Source organism: Tachyglossus aculeatus, chromosome 6 (assembly GCF_015852505.1).
Source record: "Tachyglossus aculeatus isolate mTacAcu1 chromosome 6, mTacAcu1.pri, whole genome shotgun sequence".
NCBI lineage: Eukaryota > Metazoa > Chordata > Mammalia > Monotremata > Tachyglossidae > Tachyglossus > Tachyglossus aculeatus.
In genome coordinates, this window is record NC_052071.1 from 14,209,801 (window position 1) to 14,236,033 (window position 26,233).

At 50.2% G+C, this 26,233-nt stretch overlaps 1 protein-coding gene across 2 annotated transcripts in view; it reads left to right on the top strand.

Annotated features, from left to right (window-relative positions):
* TRPC5 (transient receptor potential cation channel subfamily C member 5) overlaps positions 1-26,233 on the top strand; it is a 233,319-nt gene that overhangs the window by 171,586 nt on the left and 35,500 nt on the right. For both annotated transcript variants that reach the window (XM_038747920.1, XM_038747919.1), the window contains 4 exons: positions 6,618-6,954; positions 9,324-9,463; positions 11,667-11,989; positions 15,271-15,466. In XM_038747920.1, coding sequence (XP_038603848.1) covers positions 6,618-6,954; positions 9,324-9,463; positions 11,667-11,989; positions 15,271-15,466 — 996 coding nt within the window. The remainder of the gene's footprint in view (positions 1-6,617; positions 6,955-9,323; positions 9,464-11,666; positions 11,990-15,270; positions 15,467-26,233) is intronic.

Here is a 26,233-nt window from a genome sequence, read left to right on the forward strand (position 1 = left end):
CCCCAGGGGTGGTATGAGGATAAGTGAGATCATCCTCTTCAAATGGTGTGGGAAAAAATAGCTGCACCGAGCATTTCAGGCAACACCTAGTCGTTCAGTGACGGGTGCCGACACTCCATGTATTGGTCAGGACGTTCTCAAGGGATGAGGGAGCGTTCTTCCGACCACGCGCAGCTGTCTGGATGCGGCCCGGAACCGTGTTGGGAGAACCAGTCAAGGCCTGCGTCTTCCTCCAGGCGGGGACCGTCGGGAACAGAATCCTTGTGTCAGCGGAGAAAAGAGTGTGTTTATATCCCGGCTCCCGGAGGGCCCCTGAGAGCACTCTTTCTCTCGCTTCTCTCAGCTGCTACCCAGGCTAAGCCCAAATCAGCGCTGATTTTGATTGTCATTAACTTATTTGGGAAGGGTGGTACTTTGAGTGACTTTCTCCCAACCTCCCGGGATTCTGAGCTGGAAATAAGTAAGACCATTGCATTTGTTGAGTGCTTACGGCTTGCAGAGCACTGCACTAAGCACTTGGAAGAATACAATATAATAGACACATTCCCTGCCCACAGTGAGTTTACAGCCTGGAGGGGGAAACAGACATTAATAGAAATAAATAGAATTATAGATATGTGCATACGTGCTGTGGGCCTGGGAGGGGTAATGAATAAAGGGAGGAAGTCAGGGTGATGCAGAAGGGAGCGGCAGAAGAGGAAAGGGGGGCTTAGTCAGGGAAGGCCTCTTGGAGTATATATATGTATATGTGTTTGTACATATTTATTACTCTATTTTACTTGTACATATCTATTCTATTTATTTTATTTTGTTAGTATGTTTGGTTTTGTTCTCTGTTTTTAGACTGTGAGCCCACTGTTGTGTAGGGACTGTCTCTATATGTTGCCAATTTGTACTTCCCAAGCGCTTAGTATAGTGCTCTGCACATAGTAAGCGCTCAATAAATATGATTGATGATGATGATGATAATGGAGGAGATGGGCCTTCAGTAAGGCTTTGAAGAGGAAGAAGGGGATGGGTGTCTGGGAGGAGAGGGGAGAGGTATGGAGGGGAAAGGAGTTGTGGAAATTGGTGGAGGAGTTAGCAGACCTGCAAAAGGAATGGGGAGAAGCTGAAGCAGCCAAGCGAGCAGAGGGCAGCCAGCACTCTAGACTGCAAGCTTGTTGTGGGCAGGGAATGGGTCTGTTTATTGTTGTTTTGTAGCGTACACTCCCATAGTGCTTTGCCCACAGCAAGTCCTCAATAAAAGGCAATTGTTAGACTGACTGACCCAAGATCTCCAGGCCTGGAGCAGTCGGAGAGTTAGGTGCGGTGCCCGAACCTGTTACCCATCCTGAGAACGGGGGCCGAAGGGCAGGTGACTGGAGGCAGCACAAGGTGGCCAGAGGCATGGGCACCAGACCTACTTGAGAAGCAGTGTGGCCTAGTGGATTGAGCCCTGGCCAGCCAGAAAGAAGGATCTGGGTTCTAATCCCGGCTCTGCCACCTAGGACTCACAGTCTTAATCCCCATTTTATAGACGAGGTAACTGCGGCACAGAGAAGTGAAGTGACTTGCCCAAGGTCACCCAGCAGACAAATGGTGGAGCTGGGATTAGAAACTAGGTCCTTCTCACTCCTAGGCCTGGGCTCTATCCACCCGGCCACACTGCTTCTTAAGTGGATTCTATGTTCGTCTGCTTTTTCCCCAAGGTCAGACTGTAAACTCCCTGAGGTCCGGAAGGGTCTGTTTCCTACTGTGGACCCCAGTGCTTAGCTCAGGGTCCTCTGCCTGTGGTCACTCAGGAAATAATCGTTGACCATTTGCCGACCTTTAGTTCTCTGGGCAGTTGAGTAAGCAGGCAGGTAATAGGAAACGATTTACGCTGGACTGGCCCTTGTGTGGAGGGTGTCGAGATCAATCGTTGATAGCAATAATAATAATAACTGTGGCATTTTTTAAGCACTTACTGTGTGCCAAGCACTGTTCTAAGCGCTGGGGGAGATACAAGGTAATCAGGTTGTCCCACATGGGGCTCACAGTCTTAATCCCCATTCTCCAGATGAGGTAACTGAGGCACAGAGAAGTGAAGTGACTTGCCCAAAGTCACACGGCTGACCAGTGGCGGAGCTGGGATTGGAACCCATGACCTCCGACTCCCAAGCCCGCGTTCTTTCCACTGAGACACGCGGCTTCTCTAATGAGTTTGGTAGCCTGTCATTTCCACCTCCAACATGAGACCAGGAAAGCTGAGCTGGCAGCTGTTTTCATAAGAGCTGCTACATGAATGACAATAAAAAAGGCCATTTTTTCTTATTCTAATTGCAGTTTTGTTATGGCAGAAAGCGTCGTGCCTTGTACTGTTCCCGTTAAGAAATAAACAGCACAAATCACAAATGAGCATAGGGCTGGAATCTGAATCCTTCTTTTATGGTATCTGTTAAGTGCTTACTATGTGCCAAGCACTGTAGTAAACACTGGGTTCGATAGATGCATGCTAATCAGGTTGGACGCAGTTCATGTCCCACATGAGATCCACAGTCCTAATCCCCATTTTCCAGATGAGGGAACTGAGGCCCAGAGACGCGACTTGCCCAAAGCCACACAGCAGACAAGTGCGGGAGCCGTGATTAGAACCCAGATTCTTCTGACACTCAGGCCCAGGCTGTATCCACTAGGCCATGCTGCTGCTTATTCTCTCTTCTGAATCCAAAGAGAGATCATTATTATTATTATTATTGTTATCAGAGAAGCAGCATGGCTCATTCATTCATTCATTCAGTCATATTTATTGAGCGCTTACTGTGTGCAGAGCACTGTACTAAGCGCTTGGGATGTATAAGTTGGCACCATATAGAGACGGTCTCTATCCAACAGTGGGCTCACAGTCTAGAAGGGGGAGACAGAACAAAACCAAACGTATTAACAGAATAAAATAAATAGAATAAATATGTACAAGTAAAATAAATCAATAAATAGAGTAATAAATCTGTACAAACATATATACATATATACAGGTGCTGTGGGGAGGGGAAGGAGGTAAGGCGGGGGGGATGGGGAGGGGGAGAAGAGGGAGAGGAAGGAGGGGGCTCCGTCTGGGATAGGCCTCCTGGAGGAACCTTACTAATTAATGATGGCATTTATTAATGATGGCTTACTATGTGCAAAGCACTTTTCTAAACGCTGGGGAGGTTACAAGGTGATCAGGTGCTGTGGGGAGGGGCAGGAGATAAGGCGGGGGGGATGGGGAGTGGGAGGAGAGGCCTTCCCGAAGTACAAGCCCTCATTTCACTTTTCCCTCTCCCTTCTGTGTCATTCTTCCCTTTGGATTTGCCCCCTTAAGTCATCCCTCCCTCAGCCCCACAGCCCTTTTGTCCGTATCCATAATTTATTTATATTCATATCTGTCTCTCCCCCCTCTAGACTCTCACTCTAGACTCTAGACTGAGAAGCGGCATGGCTCAGTGGAAAGAGCACGGGCTTTGGAGTCAGAGGTCATGGGTTTGAATCCTGGCCCCGCCACATGCCTGCTGTGTGACCTTGGGAAAGTCACTTCACTTCTCTGATCCTCAGTTATCTCATCTGTAAAATGGGGATTAAGACTGTGAGCCCCAACAAGGGACAACTTGATCACCTTGTATCCCCCCCACCCCCCCAGTGCTTAGAACGGTGCTCTGCACATAGTAAGCGCTTAATAAATGCCATTATAAATAATCCATGTCACAGGCCCGAGGAGGTGGAAGAGGCCATCAGATCACCGCCTTATGACCTGGCCGACCCCAGGGAAAAATCACAGCGGGGAAAGATGATGGCCTAGCCCACGCACTCTGCTCCTCTGCCGCTAACCTCCTCACTGTGCCTCGTTCTCACCTGTTCTTCCTCTGGCCTCGAATGCCCTCCCTGTGCACATCCACCAAGCTAACTCTCTTCCTCCGTTCAAAGCCCTACTGAGAGCTCACCTCCTCCAGGAGGCCTTCCCACACCGAGCCCCCCCTTTTTCTTCCCCTCCTCCTTCTCCCCTCCCCATCACCCCCCCTTCCCCTCCCCCCAGCACTTGTATAGATTTCTACATATTTATTACTCTATTTTATTTGTACATATTTACTATATTAATGATGTGAATACAGCTATAATTCTATTTATTCTGATAATATTGACACCTGTCTACTTGTTTTATTGTCTGTCTCCCCCTTCTAGACTGTGAGCCCGTTGTTGGGTAGGGACCATCTCTCTATGTTGCCGATTTGTACTTCCCAAGCGCTTAGTACAGTGTTCTGCACACAGCAAGCGCTCAGTAAATATGACTGAATGAGTGAATGAATGACGGGAGCAGGGCGAGAGCAATGGTCCAGTTTACTGACTCTGGCTTGGCAGAGTTTCTGGAGTCCAGTTGCAGGTCTAAACTCTGGGCATTCTGGTACACAGGGGCGGTTGTTTTGCTGCTTTCAGTCCCAAGGATGCTGAGAGGGCAAAAGCTCTCAAAATGACATGATTCAATCAATCAATCGTATTTATTGAGCGCTTACTGTGTGCAGAGCACTGTACTAAGCGCTTGGGAAGTACAAGTTGACAACATATAGAGACAGTCCCTACCCAACAGTGGGCTCACAGTCTAGAAGGGGGAGACGGAGAACAAAACCAAGCGTATTAACAAAATAAAATAAATAGAATAGATATGTACAAGTAAAATAAATAGAGTAATAAATATGTACAAACATATAGACATATATACAGGTGCTGTGGGGAAGGGAAGGAGGTAAGACGGCGGGGATGGAGGGGGGGACAATAACTGTTGTTCCTCCTGCTGTTCGCGTGAACTTTCGTTTTGCCAATGGATGGAATTGCCTGTGATGCAGACCTCTTCTCAATTCAGAGGGAAAGAGGGCAGGAGATTAGATGTGGGTCTTGGGGCATGATCCCGGCGGATATTTCCAGTGCCCGGTTGGCAGGGAATGGGATGTCCTCATGGCTGACCCCAGCTTCCTTCTCCCCAAGCCCAGACACTTTACGTCAATACCTGTTGGAGGTTATTTTTCATGGTATTTATTTAGTGCTTGCTAGGTGTCAGGCACCCTTCCAAGCACTGGGATAATAATAATAATAATAATGTTGGTATTTGTTAAGCACTTACTATGTGCAAAGCACTGTTCTAAGCTCTGGGGTAGATACAAGGTAATCAGGTTGTCCCATGAGGGGCTCACAGTCTTCATCTCCATTTTACAGATGAGGGAACTGAGGCCCAGAGAAGTGAAGTGACTTGCCCAAGGTCACACAGCTGACATGTGGTGGAGCCGGGATTTGAACCCATGACCTCTGACTCCAAAGCCCGGGCTCTTTCCCACTGAGCCACGCTGATATGACCTAATAATTTTGTCATGGTTTTTCAATTTGGCCTATTTGATTTTCTTTTATGCTGCTGATCTTTTTTTACTGACTTTGTAAGATTTATTTTATCAAAGCAATTATGTGGTGACTTTGCCCCTATTATAAATTATTTAAGATTTTTATAGGCTGTCCGATTCCTTTTTTCCCTGGCCTACGTGGGGCTCGTAACCTTAATCCCCATTTTACCGATGAGGCAATTGAGGAACAGAGAAGTGAAGTGACTTGGACAAGGTCACGCAGTGGACAAGCGGCAGAGCCAGGATTAGAATCCAGGTCCTCCTGATTCCCAGGCCCGCGCTCTACCCACTAGGCCGTGCTGCTTCCTCCATCCCGATGTCCTAAAGGCGGCTCACCATTTAAACCGCTCTTCCTTCAGTGGGTTGACCTTGATTTTTAAAATGTTCCCGGAGGAGGGAGGGAGAGGGAAGGGAAGTCTCACCATTCCTCTGAAGAGTATGTATATATGTTTGTACATATTTATTACTCTATTTATTTTACTTGTACATATCTATCCTATTTATTTTATTTTGTTAGTATGTTTGGTTTTGTTCTCTGTCTCCCCCTCTTAGACTGTGAGCCCACTGTTGGGTAGGGACTGTCTCTATATGTTGCCAATTTGTACTTCCCAAGCGCTTAGTACAGTGCTCTGCACATAGTAAGCGTTCAATAAATACGATTGATGATGATGATGATGATGATGACCCCAAACAGCCGGCGAGCTGGGGGTTAGCGAGCACCCTCCTCCAAGAGGCCTTCCCTGACTAAGCCCTCCTTTCCTCTCCTCCCCCTCCCTTCTGCATCACCCTGACTCGCTCCCTTTATCCCAGCTCCGCCACTTGTCAGCTGTGTGACTTTGGGCAAGTCACTTCGCTTCTCTGTGCCCCAGTTACCTCATCTGTAAAATGGGGATTAAGACGGTGAGACCCCCATGGGACAACCTGATCACCCTGTAATCTCCCCAGCGCTTAGAACGGTGCTTTTGCACATAGTAGGCGCTTAATAAATGCCATTATTATTTATTTATTTATTCCCCCTCCCAGCCCCTCAGCACTTTTGATAAATAATGTATTTCTCTATATTAATGCCTGTCTGCCGCCCTAGACTATAAGCTCGTTGTGAGCGGCGAATGTGCCTATTTATTGTTCTGTTGGATTCTCCCAAGCACTTGGTCCAGCGCTACGGGCGTAGGAAGCGCTCAGTAAATACGATCAAATGAACCCCGCCTAACCCTCTCCCCCGTCCTGCCTTCCCAGTTCGTCGCCCAGCCGAACTGTCAGCAGCTGCTCGCCACCCTATGGTACGATGGCTTCCCCGGCTGGCGGAGGAAGCACTGGGCGGTGAAGCTGCTGACCTGCGTGACGATCGGACTCCTGTTCCCCGTGCTGTCTGTGGCCTACTTGATCGCCCCCAAGAGCAGGCTGGGACTGTTCATTAAAAAGCCATTTATCAAGTTCATCTGCCACACCGGCTCCTACTTAACGTTCCTCTTCATGCTCCTCCTGGCCTCTCAGCACATCGTCAGGACCGACCTCCACATGCAGGGCCCCCCGCCCACCATCGTGGAGTGGATGATCCTGCCCTGGGTCCTAGGTAAGACCGGGGTCCGCGGGGCGGTGGTGTCGCTTCTGCCGGGACGGGGGCCGCCTTTCCGGCGTGGGCCGGTTGGCCCATCTCGCGGACGGTCCTGGGGGGCAGGGGGTCCTCGTACCGGGCCCGGCTGCTCGCGTCTCGTTAGGCCCGCCGCCCGATTTCCTCTAGACCCAGCTGACCTCATCGGTGTTTGGTCCAGGGCTGTGTCCATTGGGCCAGAACCCCAGATAATAATAACGATAGCATTTAGTAAGCGCTTACTATGTGCAAAGCCCTGTTCTAAGCACTGGGGAGGTTACAAGGTGATCAGGATGTCCCACAGGGGGCTCACAGTCCTCATCCCTATTTTACAGATGAGGTAACTGAGGCACAGAGAAGTTAAGTGACTTGCCCAGAGTCACACAGCTGGCAGGTGGCGGAGCTGGGATTTGAACCCGTGACCTCTGACTCCAAAGCCTGTGCTCTTTCCACTGAGCCACGCTGTTTCTCTTAAGATAAGCTCCCCTTTCTCCAGCAAACATTCCCTTTCCACCAGGGATGGGTTTATTTGTTTGTTTTGTGGTAATTGTTGAGCGCTAACTATGCGCCACACACTGTTCTAAGTGCTAGAGTAGAAACAAGGTACAAGGTACAAGAAGCAGCGTGGTTTAGCGGAAAGAACCCAGGCTTGGGAGTCAGAGGTCATGAGTTCTAATACCGGCTCCACCACTTATCAGCTGTGTGACTTTGGGAAGTCACTTAACCTCTCTGTGCCTCACCTGTAAAATGGGGATTAAGTGCGTGAGCCCCACATGGGGCAACCTGATTACCTTGTGTACGCCCCGGTGCTTAGAACAGTGCTTGGCACATAATAAGCACCTAACAAATGCTATCATTATTATACAAGGTAATCAGGTTGATTACCTGTCCCATGTGGGGCTCACAGTTTTTATCCTCATTTAACAGATGAGGGAACCGAGGCACAGAGAAGGGAAGCAACTTTCCCAAGGTCACACAGTCGTCAAGTGGCAGAGCCGGGGCTAGAACCCAGGTCCCTCTGACTCCCAGGCTATGCTGCTACCTTTGGTGGTGGGAGGGCCCGACCCCATGAAGGCTCCAGTGAAACCCCTGCCACCTGAAAAGGGGAAAGGGAGACGGAATCCAGCGGAACCGGGTGGCTATAATTCATCATCATCATCATCATCATCAATCGTATTTATTGAGTGCTTACTGTGTGCAGAGCACTGTACTAAGTGCTTGGGAAGTACAAGTTGGCAACATATAGAGACAGTCCCTACCCAATAATGGGCTCACAGTCTAAAAGGGGGAGACAGCGTCAGACAGCGTCCTTGGAACTAGAGTAACAAGCCTAAGCATGATTAAACAAAAGAAGGCAAGGAATGTGTTTTCTTCAGCAGGGGGCTGTCCGGCCCGTTCATTACATGCTCCAGATTGAGGAGGGGTGGATCAGGGAGGAAGGATGAAAGAAAGATGTCCCTGTATCAGTGGGGTGGTGAGCTGCTCTCTGTCTGAAACCTCCCAACCTGGACAGGAGGAGCCTTTGGGAATCTCAGTCGGAGAAATGGCAGTGGTCGGCCCAGCTGTCGGGAGCTGGGTTTTTTGTGGGTGATTGGCCCCTGCTCCTGGCTAACTCCCCACTTTCTCTCCAGTCCCACTCCATAGGAGAGGAGAGGACAGCTGAATTGTGCGTCTGCACCCCTTTGCTTTCTGTGACCTATTGATCCGAACGCACCTGGGGGAGATTAACTTTTAGTCCTTTTAGACTGTGAGCCCACTGTTGGGTAGGGACTGTCTCTATAGGTTGCCAATTTGTACTTCCCAAGCGCTCAGTGCAGTGCTCTGCACATAGTAAGCGCTCAATAAATATGATTGATGATGATGATTGATGATTAACTGGGGAGAGCTTCCAAGAAAAGGAGAGTCTTCAGCAAGGAATTAAGAGAGAGAAGAAAAGGGGTATTGTGGACAGGAGGGTGTTCTGTGCATGGTCGGTGGGGTGGGCAGGAGAGAGGGAGAGGGGGATGGAGAGTGAGCTTGACATGAGTCAGTCTGCCAGTCAGCCCTCACCCCCCCCGGCTATTTGAGCCCACTGTTGGGTAGGGACCGTCTCTATATGTTGCCAACTTGTACTTCCCAAACGCTTAGTACAGTGCTCTGCACACAGTAAGCGCTCAATAAATACGATTGAGTGAACGAATGAATGAATTTGACAATAGGTGGGCACCCGCTAAGGATACGGAGATGTTGCAGGGGGGTGCTAAGGTGAGACCCGGAGGGTTGGCCCAAGTTTAGCCCTTGGGTATGGATGGATGCCAGGGAGCCTGAGTGGAGAGGAGAAAGTCACCTTTTTCTGTCCATTCTCTTCTCAGGTTTCATCTGGGGGGAGATTAAGGAGATGTGGGACGGTGGATTTAACGAGTACGTCCACGACTGGTGGAACTTGATGGATTTCGCCATGAATTCGCTCTACCTGGCGACCATCTCCCTGAAGATCGTGGCCTATGTCAAGGTAATCCATCAGCTCTGCTGCCGCACAGCCCCTCAGGGAAGTGATCAGGGGACCCTCAAGCCTCCCAAGTCTGCAGCCGGCATCCACCCCGGGCCTGTCCGACAGGCCCTAGGGTGAGCGGGACCCAGAAACGTGCTCCTTCCTCTCCTCAGTGGAGGACAGTGCTCCCGACCGGATCACTTCAGGCAAAGGGGAGAGTGGAGCAGCGATCCTCGAATCCCTCCCTTCCCTCAGTAGCCGTGAGCCTCAGGGGGCCTGAACCTCCTTGCTAGTGACCTCCCCTTTGTCCTTGACTCCGTCGGTGGAGACGTGGCCTCAGGACTCAGCGGGCAGGTCAAGTGACAGAACGGTGGCCTGCAGTGGAGCTCTCTCTGGGCAGGACAAGGGTACATGCCCCTTTCTTATTCTGGACCTCTCCCCATACGTGGGCCAGCAGTGGCCACCCCACAAATGTAGCTACTACTACTAATACTAATTGTGGTATTTGTTAAGCTCTTACTATGTGCCAGGTAGTGTACTGAGCCTTGGGGTGGACACACACAAATCAGTTTGGACACAGTCCCTGTCCCACATTGGGCTAACAGTCGCAGTCCCTATTTTACAGATGAGGTAACTGAGGGACAGAGAGATGAATTGACTTACTTCAGGTTACCCAGCAGACAAGTGGCAGAGCTGGGATTAAGACCTTCTCTCAGGTCTGTGCTGTAGCCACTATGCCAGATTGCTCCTGGGGGCCATAAGCTCTGGGGTCAACTACTTCTACCAACTACTACTACTACTACTAAACTCCTTGCCACCCTCACTCGACACCTCAGCTGTGCACAGTCTAGAAATTCGGAAGCACTGTAGGGTCACACGGAAAGGACAGATTGTCCCAACCGCTCCCCACTGCCCCCGAAACCTTTCTGATGCAAGTCAAGAGCCACGTTTGCTGTCGCAGAGAAGACAGTGGAAATGAGATGCACAGTCCCTCTGCCCCCCGTGGGAGAAGGTGCTGTGGAAATCCAAAGCAGGGCCGTGGTCCATTTTGAGGGCACACAAGTGATGTGCAAGCAAGAGAATGTGATTCTAGTCCAAGCCCAGCTCAGGGAGAAACAAAAGCAACTGGTGTTCACTGGAAACTTTCCAGGATTGTGAGGCTTGAAAAGGAAGGAGAAGCAGCATGACATAGTGGATAAAGTGGATAAGAGTCAGAAGGTCGTGGGTTCTAATCCCAGGTCTGTCACTTGCCTGCTGTGCGACCTAGGGCAAGTCACTTCACTTCTCTGTGCCTCAGTTCCCTCATCTGCAAAATGAGGATTAAAACCGTGAGCCCCATGTGGGACGGGGACTGTGTCCAACCCAGTTTTCTAAGTGCTGGGGTGGATACACTGAGCACCCCAGTGCTTAGTACAGTGCCTGGCACAAATTAAGCGCTTAACCATAATTACTATTATTATTATTAAGAGGTCTGGTGAGGGGAACAAAGTGTTGGGATGGAAGAGGGTGGCCTGCTCACATCTCATTAGCGTAAGGATAGACTGTAAGCTCACTGTGGGCAGGGAATATGTCTGTTGTTGTATTGTACTTTCCCAAGCACTTAGTACAGGGCTCTGCATACAGTAAGCACTCGATAAATGCTATTGACTGACTGACTGAGGCAGGTTAATTTTCTCACCGGGGAGCTGAAGGTCCCCGGGACCCATCTTCAGCTCCGGTTAAGGTCTTCGTGGTACTTGTCAGACGGTACCGATAAACTCAGCCAGGACTTCCTTTTGGTCGCTGGGGGTTGGCTCAGAAGGAGCAAGTAACCTCCAGCGGGCAGAGAGTTAGCGACGGAATCGGCAGCCCATATGACTACCGCTTTGCCCTCTGGCTCTTCAGCTCCCTCGGCTCCCAATTTCTTCCGGGACAACAGACGGCAGCCTCCGCGTCCTCTGGGGATGAGGATGACCCCCAGTGCCCCTTCAGTAGCCACACCTTCTGGTCCCTGTCCCATGTGAAAGCTTGCTCCAAGATTCAATCATTCAATTCAATCATATTAAGCGCTTACTTTTGGCAGAGCACAGTATTGAGTGCTTGGGAGAGTACAGTACAATAATAGACGAGGGGGTGGAGGATGGGGGGACGGAGGACTGGGGGAGGGCCCCCCATAGCAGGGTGGGGGGCTCTGGTTGATACTTCCCGGCTCACTCACACCCCCCTCTTGTCTCATTTCTTTCAGTTTCACGGCTCGCGTCCGAGGAATGAGTGGGAGATGTGGCACCCTACCCTGATCGCCGAGGCCCTCTTTGCAATATCCAACATTTTGAGTTCCTTGCGTCTCATATCACTGTTTACAGCCAACTCGCACCTGGGGCCCCTGCAGATCTCCCTGGGACGCATGCTTCTCGACATCCTCAAGTTCCTCTTTATCTACTGCCTGGTGCTTCTGGCTTTCGCCAATGGATTGAACCAGCTCTATTTTTATTATGAGACCAGGGCTGACGAAGAACCCAACCACTGCAAGGGGATCCGATGTGAGAAACAGAACAATGCCTTCTCCACGTAAGACTCCTCCTCCTCCTCTTCCTCCTCCTCTTCCTCCTTTTCCTCTTCCTCCTACTTCTCCTCTTCCTCCTGCTTCCCCTCCTACTGCTCCTTCTCCTCCTATTCCTCGTCCTCCTCCTCCTCCTCCAATTCCTCTTCCTCTTACTCCTCCTCCTCCAATCAATCAATCAATCGTATTTATTGAGCGCTTACTGTGTGCAGAGCACTGTACTAAGCGCTTGGGAAGTACAAGTTGGCAACATATAGAGACAGTCCCTACCCAACAGTGGGCTCGCAGTCTAAAAGGGGGAGACAGAGAACAAAACCAAACATACTAACAAAATAAAATAAATAGAATAGATATGTACAAGTAAAATAAATAGAGTAATAAATATGTACAAACATATACATATATACAGGTGCTGTGGGGAAGGGAAGGAGGTAAGATGGGGGGGATGACGAGGGGGAGAGGAAGGAAGGGGCTCAGTCAGGGAAGGCCTCCTGGAGCCACTTTCCCCTTGTCCTCGTCCCTTCTCCTCCTCGTGCTTCTCCTCCCCCTCCTCCTCCTCCTTTTCCTCCTCTTTCTTCTCCTCATCTTCCTCTTTTTCCTATTCAACTTTCTTTTCTCCTTTCTCCTTCTCCTGTCCCTCTTTTTTCCTTCTTTCTTCCTCCTCTTTCTCTTTCTTCTCCTCCACTTCCCCCCCCCTTCTCTCTTTCTCTCCCTCCTCTTCCCCACTTCCCATTTCTAGAGCTCTCCTTTGCCCCATCTGGTCACTGGTTTCCCGATAGCTGTTGGCGGGAAAAGTCAACTGGGTAGCCCCCATGCCCAGACCCAGGCAGCCCACTGATGGGTAAAGAGGTGGGGGGTACTCCCCTAGGGAGCAGCCCACACAGGTGGTCAGGGCCTTGGCCTTCGTAGGAAACAGCTGCTCCCGGATTGCTCCGAAAATGGCCCCAGCCCGTCTAAGAGTAAGAAGATGAGGAAGGAAGGCAGAAAGGCATTTCAAAATGATGCGGTTCCCTTGGCCAGTGAGAGCCAGCTGGAGAGGTTGTAGGGGCCAGGAAAGGCAACCAGTTTTTTCAGGGAGTAGCCGGAAGCTCTGGGGCGTCAGCACCGAGTGATGAAGGGAGTTAGGTGTCGAGCAACGTCTAGTTGGCCCTCGGCAGCCACCGGGTCTATGGTCCCCGTCACCAGTGAAACCAGTGCCAAGATATGGAAACAGCGTGTCATCCTCCTGTGACCCAAGATCCCTCTAGGGATTGGGCTGCCTGACGCTGGAGCTAAGCGGAATTGAGGGTGCTGATTCCACTCAGCTAACAGACGACCTTTGGGATGGGAGACGAGGTCGGAAGCCCAATCGGGCCAACCCAGAGGGCTTGCAGGCATTTTCCCAGGGGCCCTAGGGGAAGCTGCGCTTTTGTGGATAGAGCACAGGTCTGAGAGGTCTGTACATGTACCTATCTATTCTATTTATTTTATTTTGTTAGTATGCTTGGTTTTGTTCTCTGTCTCCCCCTTCTAGACTGTGAGCCCGCTGTTGGGTAGGGACTGTCTCTATATGTTGCCAGCTTGTACTTCCCAAGCGCTTAGTACAGTGCTCTGCACACAGTAAGCGCTCAATAAATATGATTGATTGATTGATTGAGAGTCATAAAATCTTGGGTTTGAATCACCGCTGTGCCACTAGTCTGCTGGGTGACCATGGGCAAATCACTTAACTTCTCTGGGCCTCAGTTATTTCATCTGTAAAATAGGGATTAAGACTTTGAGCCCCAAGTGGGACAAGAGCTGTGTCCAACCCAATTTACTTGTATCCACCCCAGCGCTTAGTACAGTGCCTGACACATAATAAGTGCATAACAAATACCAGCTATTATTATTAGTATTATTCTAAGGAGGTGCTATACTATTTCCCCTATTACTCCACTATTTCCCTTATTACCCTATTAGTTCCCCTGTTACTCTACTAGTTGCCCTCTCCCTAATAGTAATAATAATAATAATGATAATGATGGTATTTGTTAAGCGCTTACTTTGTGCAAAGCACTGTTCTAAGAGCTGGGGAGGTTGCAAGGTTATCAGGTTGTCCCACGGGGGGCTCACAGTTTAATCCCCATTTTACAGATGAGGGAACTGAGGCCCAGTGAAGTGACTTGCCCAAAGTCACACAGCTGACAATTGGCGGAGCTGGGATTTGAACCCATGACCTCTGACTCCAAAGCCTGTGCTCTTTCCATTGAGCCACGCTGCTTCTCTAATTAATCTATTTTAATGCCTGTGTCCCCCAGTAGACAGTAAGCTCTTTGCAGGCAGAGATGGTGTCTACAAACTCTGTTGTATTGTCCGTTCCCAAGCATTTAGTACAGTGCTCTGCACACAGTAAGTGTTCAATAAATACCATTGATTGATTGATTGATAAAGGTAGCAGCCCTCACCCCCAGGACGTCACCAGTTCCCAGGAGCTACAGGGCCTGTGGGGCCCTTCAGTATTTACACCAGCACTTAGTACAGTTCTTGGCACATAGTAGGCACTTACAATATATGCCTGCTACATATATACATATGCCTACTACATATATACATATATACATACATATATTTTTTTTTCTAAACGGAGAGTTGGTCCTCCCTTAGAACTGTCTCCAGAAAGGCCTGCTTAGACAACCCAGTCCAGCGTTGATCAATCCTGACGATTAGACAGCTCATCCTGATGCCCAGCTTAAATCCCTCCTGCTGCAATCTGAGACTTTTATCATCTTGTTCTCAGCTTAGTGGAGATGGGAGAGCAGACCTCGGGTTCAGGGGGAGGAGAGGGATAAAAAAAACGGCCAGGTCCTCATCCCACTCCTACAAATCCCCTCACCCCTGGCGAGAAGGTTGATTTTTTTTTTATTAATAATAATAATAATGACAATTGTGGCATTTAAGCGCTTATTATGTGCTTATTAAGCGCTTAGTACAGTGCTCTGCACACAGTAAGCACTCAATAAATACGATTGATTGATTGATTGATGTGCTAGTACCTGTACTAAGTGCTGGAGGTGGATACAAGCAAATTGGGTTGGACACAGTCCCTGTCCGCGTGGGGCTCACAGTCGCAAACCCCATTTTATAGATGAGGTTACTGAAGCGCAGAGAACTGAAGTGACTTGCCCCCTGTCCCATAACGGACCAGTGGCAGAACCAGGATTAGAACCCATGACCTTCCCCTGGCTCCCTTCCAGCGCATCTCCCCCCCAGCCTGCTACTCTTGGAAAGGCCCCAGAGGATGGGCTCATGTGTCCCCGCTCTCTCCCAGGTTGTTCGAGACCCTCCAGTCGCTCTTCTGGTCCGTGTTTGGCCTCTTGAACCTCTACGTCACCAACGTCAAAGCCCCGCATGAGTTCACGGAATTCGTGGGCGCCACGATGTTCGGCACGTACAACGTCATCTCCCTGGTGGTCCTGCTCAACATGCTCATAGCCATGATGAACAACTCGTACCAACTCATCGCCGTGAGTACCCGCGTCCGCCCTGTCGCCCGCCCCTCCAGGGCATCGCTCATCCTGAGCCCAGAAGTCAGTGCCGCGGTCATCTGGCGGGCACGACGCTGGGCCCGGGGGTTTGCCCAGGAGCGGGGGAAAGCGCGACACCTGACCTTGAGACTGTAATCTCAGGGGAGAGAAGACCAGCAGACCCACACTGCTAAATAATTAATCGGTAAACCAGTCGATCAGTCATCCGTATCTACTGAGCACTTACGGTGTTCAGAGCACCATACTGAGCGCATGGGAGAGTGTAACGCAACAGAGTTGGTAGACTCCGTCCTTAACAAGCTGACGGGCTTAAGCTGAATGTCGGGAGAAGTGGGCAGCCGTCAGAAGACTTGCAGAAGGGATGTGATGCGAGTGGCATTTTAGAAAGGCGCTACGGGGGGGCACGTAGCTTGTATTTTGTGCACGTATCTTCCAAGGCAAGGCTGCTTGGGGCGTAGCATAGCAGGAGACTGACGAGGAACTGACGTGACCCTCTGACACTGGTTGGCAAAAAAAAGAGAGGCCTTTGCCCGGCCGACGGGCTTCCCGGCTCTGAATCGGACCCTGCCTGCTGGTGCCCTGATCTCTGTGAGGCATCTTTCTGAGATTAGCCAACCTTTTTTTATTGTATTTGTTAAGCACTTACTATGTGCCAGATACTGCTCTAAGCGCTTGGGTAGAACCAGCTAATCAGGTTGAACACAGTCTGTATCCCATGGGGGGCTCGCAGTCTAAATATTAATAATAATAATAATGGCATTTATTAAGCGCGTACTATGTGCAAGTTATGTTTGGTTTTGTTCTCTGTCTCCCCCTTTTAGACTGTGAGCCCACTGTTGGGTAGGGACTGTCTCTATATGTTGCCAATTTGTACTTCCCAAGGGCTTAGTACAGTGCTCTGCACACAGTAAGCGCTCAATAAATACGATTGATGATGATGCAAGGCACTGTTCTAAGCACTGGGGATACCCCAGCCTTCCTCCCCATTCTCCAGATGAGGTAACTGAGGCCCAGAGAAGTGAAGCGACTTGCCCAAAGTCACACAGCTGACAAGTGGCAGGGCTGGGATTTGAACCCATGACCTCTGACTCCAAAGTCTGTGCTCTTTCCATTGAGCCATGCTGCTTCTCTATTCCCCGTTTGCCAGATACTGTTCTAAGCGCTTGGGTAGAACCAGCTAATCAGGTTGAACACAGTCTACATCCCATGGGGGGCTCGCAGTCTAAATAATAATAATAATAATAATGGCATTTATTAAGCGCTTACTATGTGCAAGGCACTGTTCTAAGCGCTGGGGATACCCCAGACTTCCTCCCCATTCTACAGATGAGGTAACTGAGGCCCAGAGAAGTGAAGTGACTTGCCCAAAGTCACACAGCTGACAAGCGGCAGAACCAGGATTCGAACCCATGACCTCTGACTCCAAAGTCCGTGCTCTTTCCATTCAGCCATGCTGCTTCTCTGTTCCCCGTTTGCCAGATACTGTTCTAAGTGCTTGGGTAGAACCAGCTAATCAGGTTGAACAATCAATCAATCAATCAATCAATCGTATTTATTGAGCGCTTACTATGTGCAGAGCACTGTACTAAGCGCTTGGGAAGTACAAATTGGCATCACATAGAGACAGTCCCTACCCAACAGTGGGCTCACAGTCTAAAAGGGGGAGACAGAGAACAGAACCAAACATACCAACAAAATAAAATAAGTAGGATAGAAATGTACAAGTAAAATAAATAGAGTAATAAATATGTACAACCATATATACATATATACAGGTGCTGTGGGGAAGGGAAGGAGGTAAGACGGGGGGATGGAGAGGGGGACGAGGGGGAGAGCAAAGAAGGGGCTCAGTCTGGGAAGGCCTCCTGGAGGAGGTGAGCTCTCAGCAGGGCCTTGAAGGGAGGAAGAGAGCTAGCTTGGCGGATGGGCAGAGGGAGGGCATTCCAGGCCCGGGGGATGACGTGGGCCGGGGGTCGATGGCGGGACAGGCGAGAGCAAGGTACAGTGAGGAGATTAGTGGTGGAGGAGCGGAGGGTGCGGGCTGGGCAGTAGAAGGAGAGAAGGGAGGTGAGGTAGGAGGGGGCGAGGTGATGGACAGCCTTGAAGCCCAGGGTGAGGAGTTTCTGCCTGATGCGCAGATTGATCGGTAGCCATTGGAGGTTTTTGAGGAGGGGAGTAATATGTCCAGAGCGTTTCTGGACAAAGATAATCTGGGCAGCAGCATGAAGTATGGATTGAAGTGGAGAGAGACACGAGGATGGGAGATCAGAGAGAAGGCTAGTGCAGTAGTCCAGACGGGATAGGATGAGAGCTTGAATTAGCAGGGTAGCGGTTTGGATGGAGAGGAAAGGGCGGATCTTGGCAATGTTGCGGAGCTGAGACCGGCAGGTTTTGGTGACGGCGTGGATGTGAGGGGTGAATGAGAGAGCGGAGTCGAGGATGACACCAAGATTGCGGGCTTGTGAGACGGGAAGGATGGTAGTGCCGTCAACAGAGATGGGAAAGTCAGGGAGAGGACAAGGTTTGGGAGGGAAGACAAGGAGCTCAGTCTTCGACATGTTGAGCTTTAGGTGGCGGGCGGACATCCAGATGGAGATGTCCTGAAGGCAGGAGGAGATGCGAGCCTGGAGGGAGGGGGAGAGAGCAGGGGCAGAGATGGAGATCTGGGTGTCATCAGCGTAGAGATGATAGTTGAAGCCGTGGGAGCGAATGAGGTCACCAAGGGAGTGAGTGTAGATTGAGAACAGAAGGGGACCAAGCACTGAACCTTGGGGAACCCCCACAGTAAGAGGATGGGAGGGGGAGGAGGAGCCTGCAAAAGAGACTGAGAAAGAACGACCGGAGAGATAAGAGGAGAACCAGGAGAGGACGGAGTCTGTGAAGCCAAGGTCAGATAACGTGTTGAGGAGAAGGGGGTGGTCCACAGTGTCAAAGGCAGCTGAGAGGTCGAGGAGGATTAGGACAGAGTATGAGCCGTTGGATTTGGCAAGCAGGAGGTCATTGGTGACCTTTGAGAGCACTGTTTCCGTGGAATGAAGGGGACGGAAGCCAGACTGGAGGGGGTCGAGGAGAGAGTTGTTGTTGAGGAATTCTAGGCAGCGCGTGTAGACAACTCGTTCAAGGAGTTTGGAAAGGAATGGTAGGAGGGATATGGGACGATAACTAGATAACAGGTGCTGTGGGGAAGGGAAGGAGGCAAGACGGGGGGAATGGAGGGGGGAGGAGGGGGAGAGGAAGGAGGGGGCTCCGTCTGGGAAGGCCTCCTGGAGGAGGTGAGCTCTCAGTAGGGCCCCGATGGGAGGAAGAGAGCTAGCTTGGTGGATGGGCAAAGGGAGGGCATTCCAGGCCAGGGGGATGAGACAAATGGCAGCAAACCTTGTGACTCCCTGGCCCATGCCCTAACCCTATGCAACAGACAAATGGTGGCAAACCTTGTGACTCCCTGGCCCATGTCCTAACCCTATGCAGCAGACAAATGGCAGCAAACCTTCAGACTCCCAGGCCCGTGCCCTAACCCTATGCAATCAATCAATCGTATTTATTGAGCGCTTACTGTGTGCAGAGCACTGTACTAAGCGCTTGGTATGTACACGTTGGCAACATATAGAGACAGTCCCTATCCAACAGTGGGCTCACAGTCTAGAAGGGGTAGACAGAGAACAAAACCAAACATATTAACAAAATAAAATAAATAGAATAGATATGTACAAGTAAAATAAATAGAGTAATAAATAGGTACAAAAATATACACATGTACACAGGTGCTGTGGGGAAGGGAAGGAGGCAAGACGGGGGGATGGAGAGGGGGTCGAGGGGGAGAGGAAGGAGGGGGCTCCGTCTGGGAAGGCCTCCTGGAGGAGGTGAGCTCTCAGTAGGGCCCCGATGGGAGGAAGAGAGCTAGCTTGGTGGATGGGCAAAGGGAGGGCATTCCAGGCCAGGGGGATGAGACAAATGGCAGCAAACCTGGTGACTCCCTGGCCCGTGCCCTAACCCTATACAACAGACAAATGGTAGCAAACCTTGTGACTCCCTGGCCCGTGCCCTAACCCTATGCAGCAGACAAATGGCAGCAAACCTTCAGACTCCCAGGCCCGTGCCCTAACCCTATGCAATCAATCAATCAATCAATCGTATTTATTGATCGCTTACTGTGTGCAGAGCACTGTACTAAGTGCTTGGGATGTACACGTTGGCAACATATAGAGACAGTCCCTATCCAACAGTGGGCTCACAGTCTAGAAGGGGTAGACAGAGAACAAAACCAAACATATTAACAAAATAAAATAAATAGAATAGATATGTACAAGTAAAATAAATAGAGTAATAAATATGTACAACCATATACACATATATACAGGTGCTGTGGGGAAGGGACGGAGGCAAGACGGGGGGATGGAGAGCGGGACGAGGGGGAGAGGAAGGAGGGGGCTCAATCTGGGAAGGCCTCCTGGAGGAGGTGAGCTCTCAGTAGGGCCCTGAAGGGAGGAAGAGAGCTAGCTTGGTGGATGGGCAAAGGGAGGGCATTCCAGGCCAGGGGGATGAGACAAATGGCAGCAAACCTTGTGAATCCCAGGCCCGTGCCCTAACCCTATGCAACAGACAAATGGTAGCAAACCTTGTGACTCCCTGGCCCCTGCCCTAACCCTATGCAGCAGACAAATGGCAGCAAACCTTGTGACTCTCAGGCCCGTGCCGTAACCCTATGCAGCAGACAAATGGCAGCAAACCTTCTGACTCCCTGGCCCGTGGCCTAACCCTATGCAGCAGACAAATGGCAGCAAACCTTCAGACTCCCAGGCCCGTGCCCTACCCCTATGCAATCAATCAATCAATCGTATTTATTGAGCGCTTACTGTGTGCCGAGCACTGTACTAAGCTCTTGGGAAGTACAAGTTGGTAACATATAGAGACAGTCCCTACCCAACAGTGGGCTCACAGTCTAGAAGGGGTAGACAGAGAACAAAACCAAACATATTAACAAAATAAAATAAATAGAATAGATATGTGCAAGTAAAATAGAGTAATAAATATGTACAAACATATATACATATATACAGGTGCTGTGGGGAAGGGAAGGAGGCAAGATGGGGGGATGGAGAGGGGGACGAGGGGGAGAGGAAGGAGGGGGCTCAATCTGGGAAGGCCTCCTGGAGGAGGTGAGCTCTCAGTAGGGCCCTGAAGGGAGGAAGAGAGCTAGCTTGGTGGATGGGCAGAGGGAGGGCATTCCAGGCCAGGGGGATGAGACAAATGGCAGCAAACCTTGTGACTCCCTGGTCCGTGCCCTAACCCTATGCAGCAGACAAATGGCAGCAAACCTTGTGACTCCCAGGCCCATGCCCTACCCCTATGCAATCAATCAATCAATCGTATTTATTGAACGCTTACTGTGTGCCGAGCACTGTACTAAGCTCTTGGGAAGTACAAGTTGGTAACATATAGAGACAGTCCCTACCCAACAGTGGGCTCACAGTCTAGAAGGGGTAGACAGAGAACAAAACCAAACATATTAACAAAATAAAATGAATAGAATAGATATGTGCAAGTAAAATAGAGTAATAAATATGTACAAACATATATACATATATACAGGTGCTGTGGGGAAGGGAAGGAGGCAAGATGGGGGGATGGAGAGGGGGACGAGGGGGAGAGGAAGGAGGGGGCTCAATCTGGGAAGGCCTCCTGGAGGAGGTGAGCTCTCAGTAGGGCCCTGAAGGGAGGAAGAGAGCTAGCTTGGTGGATGGGCAGAGGGAGGGCATTCCAGGCCAGGGGGATGAGACAAATGGCAGCAAACCTTGTAACTCCCTGGCCCGTGCCCTAACCCTATGAGGCAGACAAATGGTAGCAAAGCTTGTAACTCCCTGGCCCATGCCCTAACCCTATGCAGCAGACAAATGGCAGCAAACCTTGTGAATCCCAGGCCCGTGCCCTAACCCTATGCAGCAGACACATGGCAGCAAACCTGGTGACTCCCTGGCCCGTGCCCTAACCCTATGCAACAGACAAATGGTAGCAAACCTTATGACTCCCTGGCCCATGCCCTAACCCTATGCAGCCGACAAATGGCAGCAAACCTTGTGACTCCCAGGCCCGTGCCCTACCCCTATGCAATCAATCAATCAATCGTATTTATTGAGCGCTTACTGTGTGCCGAGCACTGTACTAAGCGCTTGGGAAGTACAAGTTGGTAACATATAGACACAGTCCCTACCCAACAGTGGGCTCACAGTCTAAAAGGGGTAGACAGAGAACAAAACCAAACATATTAACAAAATAAAATAAATAGAATAGATATGTACAAGTAAAATAGAGTAATAAATATGTACAAATATATATACATATATACAGGTGCTGTGGGGAAGGGAAGGAGGCAAGATGGGGGGATGGAGAGGGGGACAAGAGGGAGAGGAAGGAGGGGGCTCAATCGGGGAAGGCCTCCTGGAGGTGGTGAGCTCCCAGTAGGGCCCTGAAGGGAGGCAGAGAGCTATAGAGGGAGGGCATTCCAGGCCAGGGGGATGAGACAAATGGCAGCAAACCTTGTGACTCCCTGGCCCATGCCCTAACCCTATGCAGCATACAAATGGCAGCAAACCTTGTGACTCCCTGGCCCGTGGCCTAACCCTATGCAATCAATCAATCGTATTTATTGAGCGCTTACTGTGTGCAGAGCACTGTACTAAACGCTTGGGAAGTACCCGTTGGCAACATATACAGTCCCTATCCAACAGTGAGCTCACAGTCTAGAAGGGGTAGACAGAGAACAAAACCATACATATTAATAAAATGAAATAAATAGAATAGATATGGACAAGTAAAATAGAGTAATAAATATGTACAAAAATATATACATGCATACAGGTGCTGTGGGGAAGAGAAGGAGGCAAGACGGGGGGAATGGAGGGGGGAGGAGGGGGAGAGGAAGGAGGTGGCTCCGTCTGGGAAGGCCTCCTGGAGGAGGTGAGCTCTCAGTAGGGCCCCGATGGGAGGAAGAGAGCTAGCTTGGTGGATGGGCAAAGGGTGGGCATTCCAGGCCAGGGGGATGAGACAAATCGCAGCAAACGTTGTAACTCCCTGGCCCGTGCCCTAACCCTATGCAGCAGACAAATGGTAGCAAAGCTTGTAACTCCCTGGCCCGTGCCCTAACCCTATGCAGCAGACAAATGGCAGCAAACCTTGTGAATTCCAGGCCCGTGCCCTAACCCTATGCAGCAGACACATGGCAGCAAACCTTGTGACTCCCTGGCCCGTGCCCTACCCCTATGCAATCAATCAATCAATCGTATTTATTGAGCGCTTACTGTGTGCCGAGCACTGTACTAAGCGCTTGGGAAGTACAAGTTGGTAACATATAGACACAGTCCCTACTCAACAGTGGGCTCACAGTCTAGAAGGGGTAGACAGAGAACAAAACCAAACATATTAACAAAATAAAATAAATAGAATAGATATGTACAAGTAAAATAGAGTAATAAATATGTACAAACATATACACATATATACAGGTGCTGTGGGGAAGGGACGGAGGCAAGACGGGGGGATGGAGAGGGGGACGAGGGGGAGAGGAAGGAGGGGGCTCAATCGGGGAAGGCCTCCTGGAGGAGGTGAGCTCCCAGTAGGGCCCTGAAGGGAGGCAGAGAGCTATAGAGGGAGGGCATTCCAGGCCAGGGGGATGAGACAAATGGCAGCAAACCTTGTGACTCCCTGGCCCTTGCCCTAACCCTATGCAGCAGACAAATGGTAGCAAACCTTGTGACTCCCAGGCCCATGCCCTAACCCTATGCAGCAGACAAATGGCAGCAAACCTTGTGACTCCCAGGCCCGTGCCCTAACCCTATGCAATCAATCAATCAGTCGTATTTATTGAGCGCTTACTGTGTGCAGAGCACTGTACTAAGCGCTTGGGAAGTACCCGTTGGCAACATATAGAGACAGTCCCTATCCAACAGTGAGCTCACAGTCTAAAAGGGGATAACAGAGAACAAAACCAAACATATTAACAAAATACAATAAATAGAATAGATATGTACAAGTAAAATAAACAGAGTAATAAATATGTACAAAAATATATACATGCATACAGGTGCTGTGGGGAAGGGAAGGAGGCAAGACGGGGGGAATGGAGGGGAGAGGAGGGGGAGAGGAAGGAGGGGACTCCGTCTGGGAAGGCCTCCTGGAGGAGGTGAGCTCTCAGTAGGGCCCTGATGGGAGGAAGAGAGCTAGCTTGGTGGATGGGCAAAGGGAGGGCATTCCAGGCCAGGGGGATGAGACAAATGGCAGCAAACCTTGTGACTCCCTGGCCCATGTCCTAACCCTATGCAGCAGACAAATGGCAGCAAACCTTCAGACTCCCAGGCCCGTGCCCTAACCCTATGCAATCAATCAATCAATCAATCGTATTTATTGATCGCTTACTGTGTGCAGAGCACTGTACTAAGCGCTTGGGATGTACACGTTGGCAACATATAGAGACAGTCCCTATCCAACAGTGGGCTCACAGTCTAGAAGGGGTAGACAGAGAACAAAACCAAACATATTAACAAAATACAATAAATAGAATAGATATGTACAAGTAAAATAGAGTAATAAATATGTACAAAAATATACACATGTATACAGGTGCTGTGGGGAAGGGAAGGAGGCAAGACGGTGGATGGAGAGGGGGGCGAGGGGGAGAGGAAGGAGGGGGCTCCGTCTGGGAAGGCCTCCTGGAGGAGGTGAGCTCTCAGTAGGGCCCCGAAGGGAGGAAGAGAGCTAGCTTGGTGGATGAGCAGAGGGAGGGCATTCCAGGCCAGGGGGATGAGACAAATGGCAGCAAACCTTGTGACTCCCTGGCCCGTGCCCTAACCCTATGCAGCAGACAAATGGCAGCAAACCTTGTGACTCCCAGGCCCGTGCCCCAACCCTATGTAATCAGTCAATCAATCAAATCATATTTATTGATCGCTTACTGTGTGCAGAGCACTGTACTAAGTGCTTGGGAAGTACAAGTTGGCAGCATATACAGACCGTCCCTACCCAACAGTGGGCTCACAGTCTGGAAGGGGTAGACAGAGAACAAAACCAAACATATTAACAAAATAAAATAAATAGAATAGATATGTACAAGTAAAATAAATACAGTAATAAATATGTACAAACATATACACATATATACAGGTGCTGTGGGGAAGGGACGGAGGCAAGACGGGGGGGGATGGAGAGGGGGACGAGGGGGAGAGGAAGGAGGGGGCTCCATCTGGGAAGGCCTCCTGGAGGAGGTGAGCTCTCAGTAGGGCCCTGAAGGGAGGAAGAGAGCTAGCTTGGTGGATGGGCAGAGGGAGGGCATTCCAGGCCAGGGGGATGAGACAAATGGCAGCAAACCTTGTAACTCCCTGGCCCGTGCCCTAACCCTATGCAGCAGACAAATGGCAGCAAACCTTGTGAATCCCAGGCCCGTGCCCTAACCCTATGCAGCAGACACATGGCAGCAAACCTTGTGACTCCCTGGCCTGTGCCCTAACCCTATGCAACAGACAAATGGTAGCAAACCTTGTGACTCCCTGGCCCATGCCCTAACCCTATGCAGCAGACAAATGGCAGCAAACCTTGTGACTCCCAGGCCCCTGCCCTAACTCTATGCAATCAATCAATCAATCAATCAATTGTATTTATTGAGCGCTTACTGTGTGCCGAGCACTGTACCAAGCGCTTGGGAAGTACAAGTTGGTAACATATAGAGACAGTCCCTACCCAACAGTGGGCTCACAGTCTAGAAGGGGTAGACAGAGAACAAAACCAAACATATTAACGAAATAAAATAAATAGAATAGATATGTACAAGTAAAATAGAGTAATAAATATGTACAAACATATATACATATATACAGGTGCTGTGGGGAAGGGAAGGAGGCAAGATGGGGGGATGAAGAGGGGGACAAGGGGGAGAGGAAGGAGGGGGCTCAGTCTGGGAAGGCCTCCTGGAGGAGGTGAGCTCTCAGCCCCGAAGGGAGGAAGAGAGCTAGCTTGGTGGATGGGCAGAGGGAGGGCATTCCAGGCCAGGGGGATGAGACAAATGGCAGCAAACCTTGTGACTCCCTGGCCCGTGCCCTAACCCTATGCAGCAGACATATGGCAGCAAACCTTGTGACTCCCAGGCCCGTGCCCTAACCCTATGCAATCAATCAATCAATCAATCGTATTTATTGAGTGCTTACTGTGTGCAGAGCACTGTACTAAGCGCTTGGGAAGTACAAGTTGGCAACATATAGAGACCGTCCCTACCCAACAGTGGGCTCACAGTCTAGAAGGGGTAGACAGAGAACAAAACCAAACATATTAACAAAATAAAATAAATAGAATAGATATGTACAAGAAAAATAAATAGAGTAATAAATATGTACAAACATATATACATATATACAGATGCTGTGGGGAAGGGAAGGAGGCAAGACGGGGGAATGGAGAGGGGGGCGAGGGGGAGAGGAAGGAGGGGGCTCCGTCTGGGAAGGCCTCCTGGAGGAGGTGAGCTCTCAGTAGGGCCCCGAAGGGAGGAAGAGAGCTAGCTTGGTGGATGGGCAGAGGGAGGGCATTCCAGGCCAGGGGGATGAGACAAACCTTGTAACTCCCTGGCCCGTGCCCTAACCCTATGCAGCAGACAAATGGCAGCAAACCTTGTGACTCCCAGGCCCGTGCCCTATCCCTATGCAATCAACAATCAATCGTATTTATTGAGCGCTTACTGTGTGCAGAGCACTGTACTAAGCGCTTGGG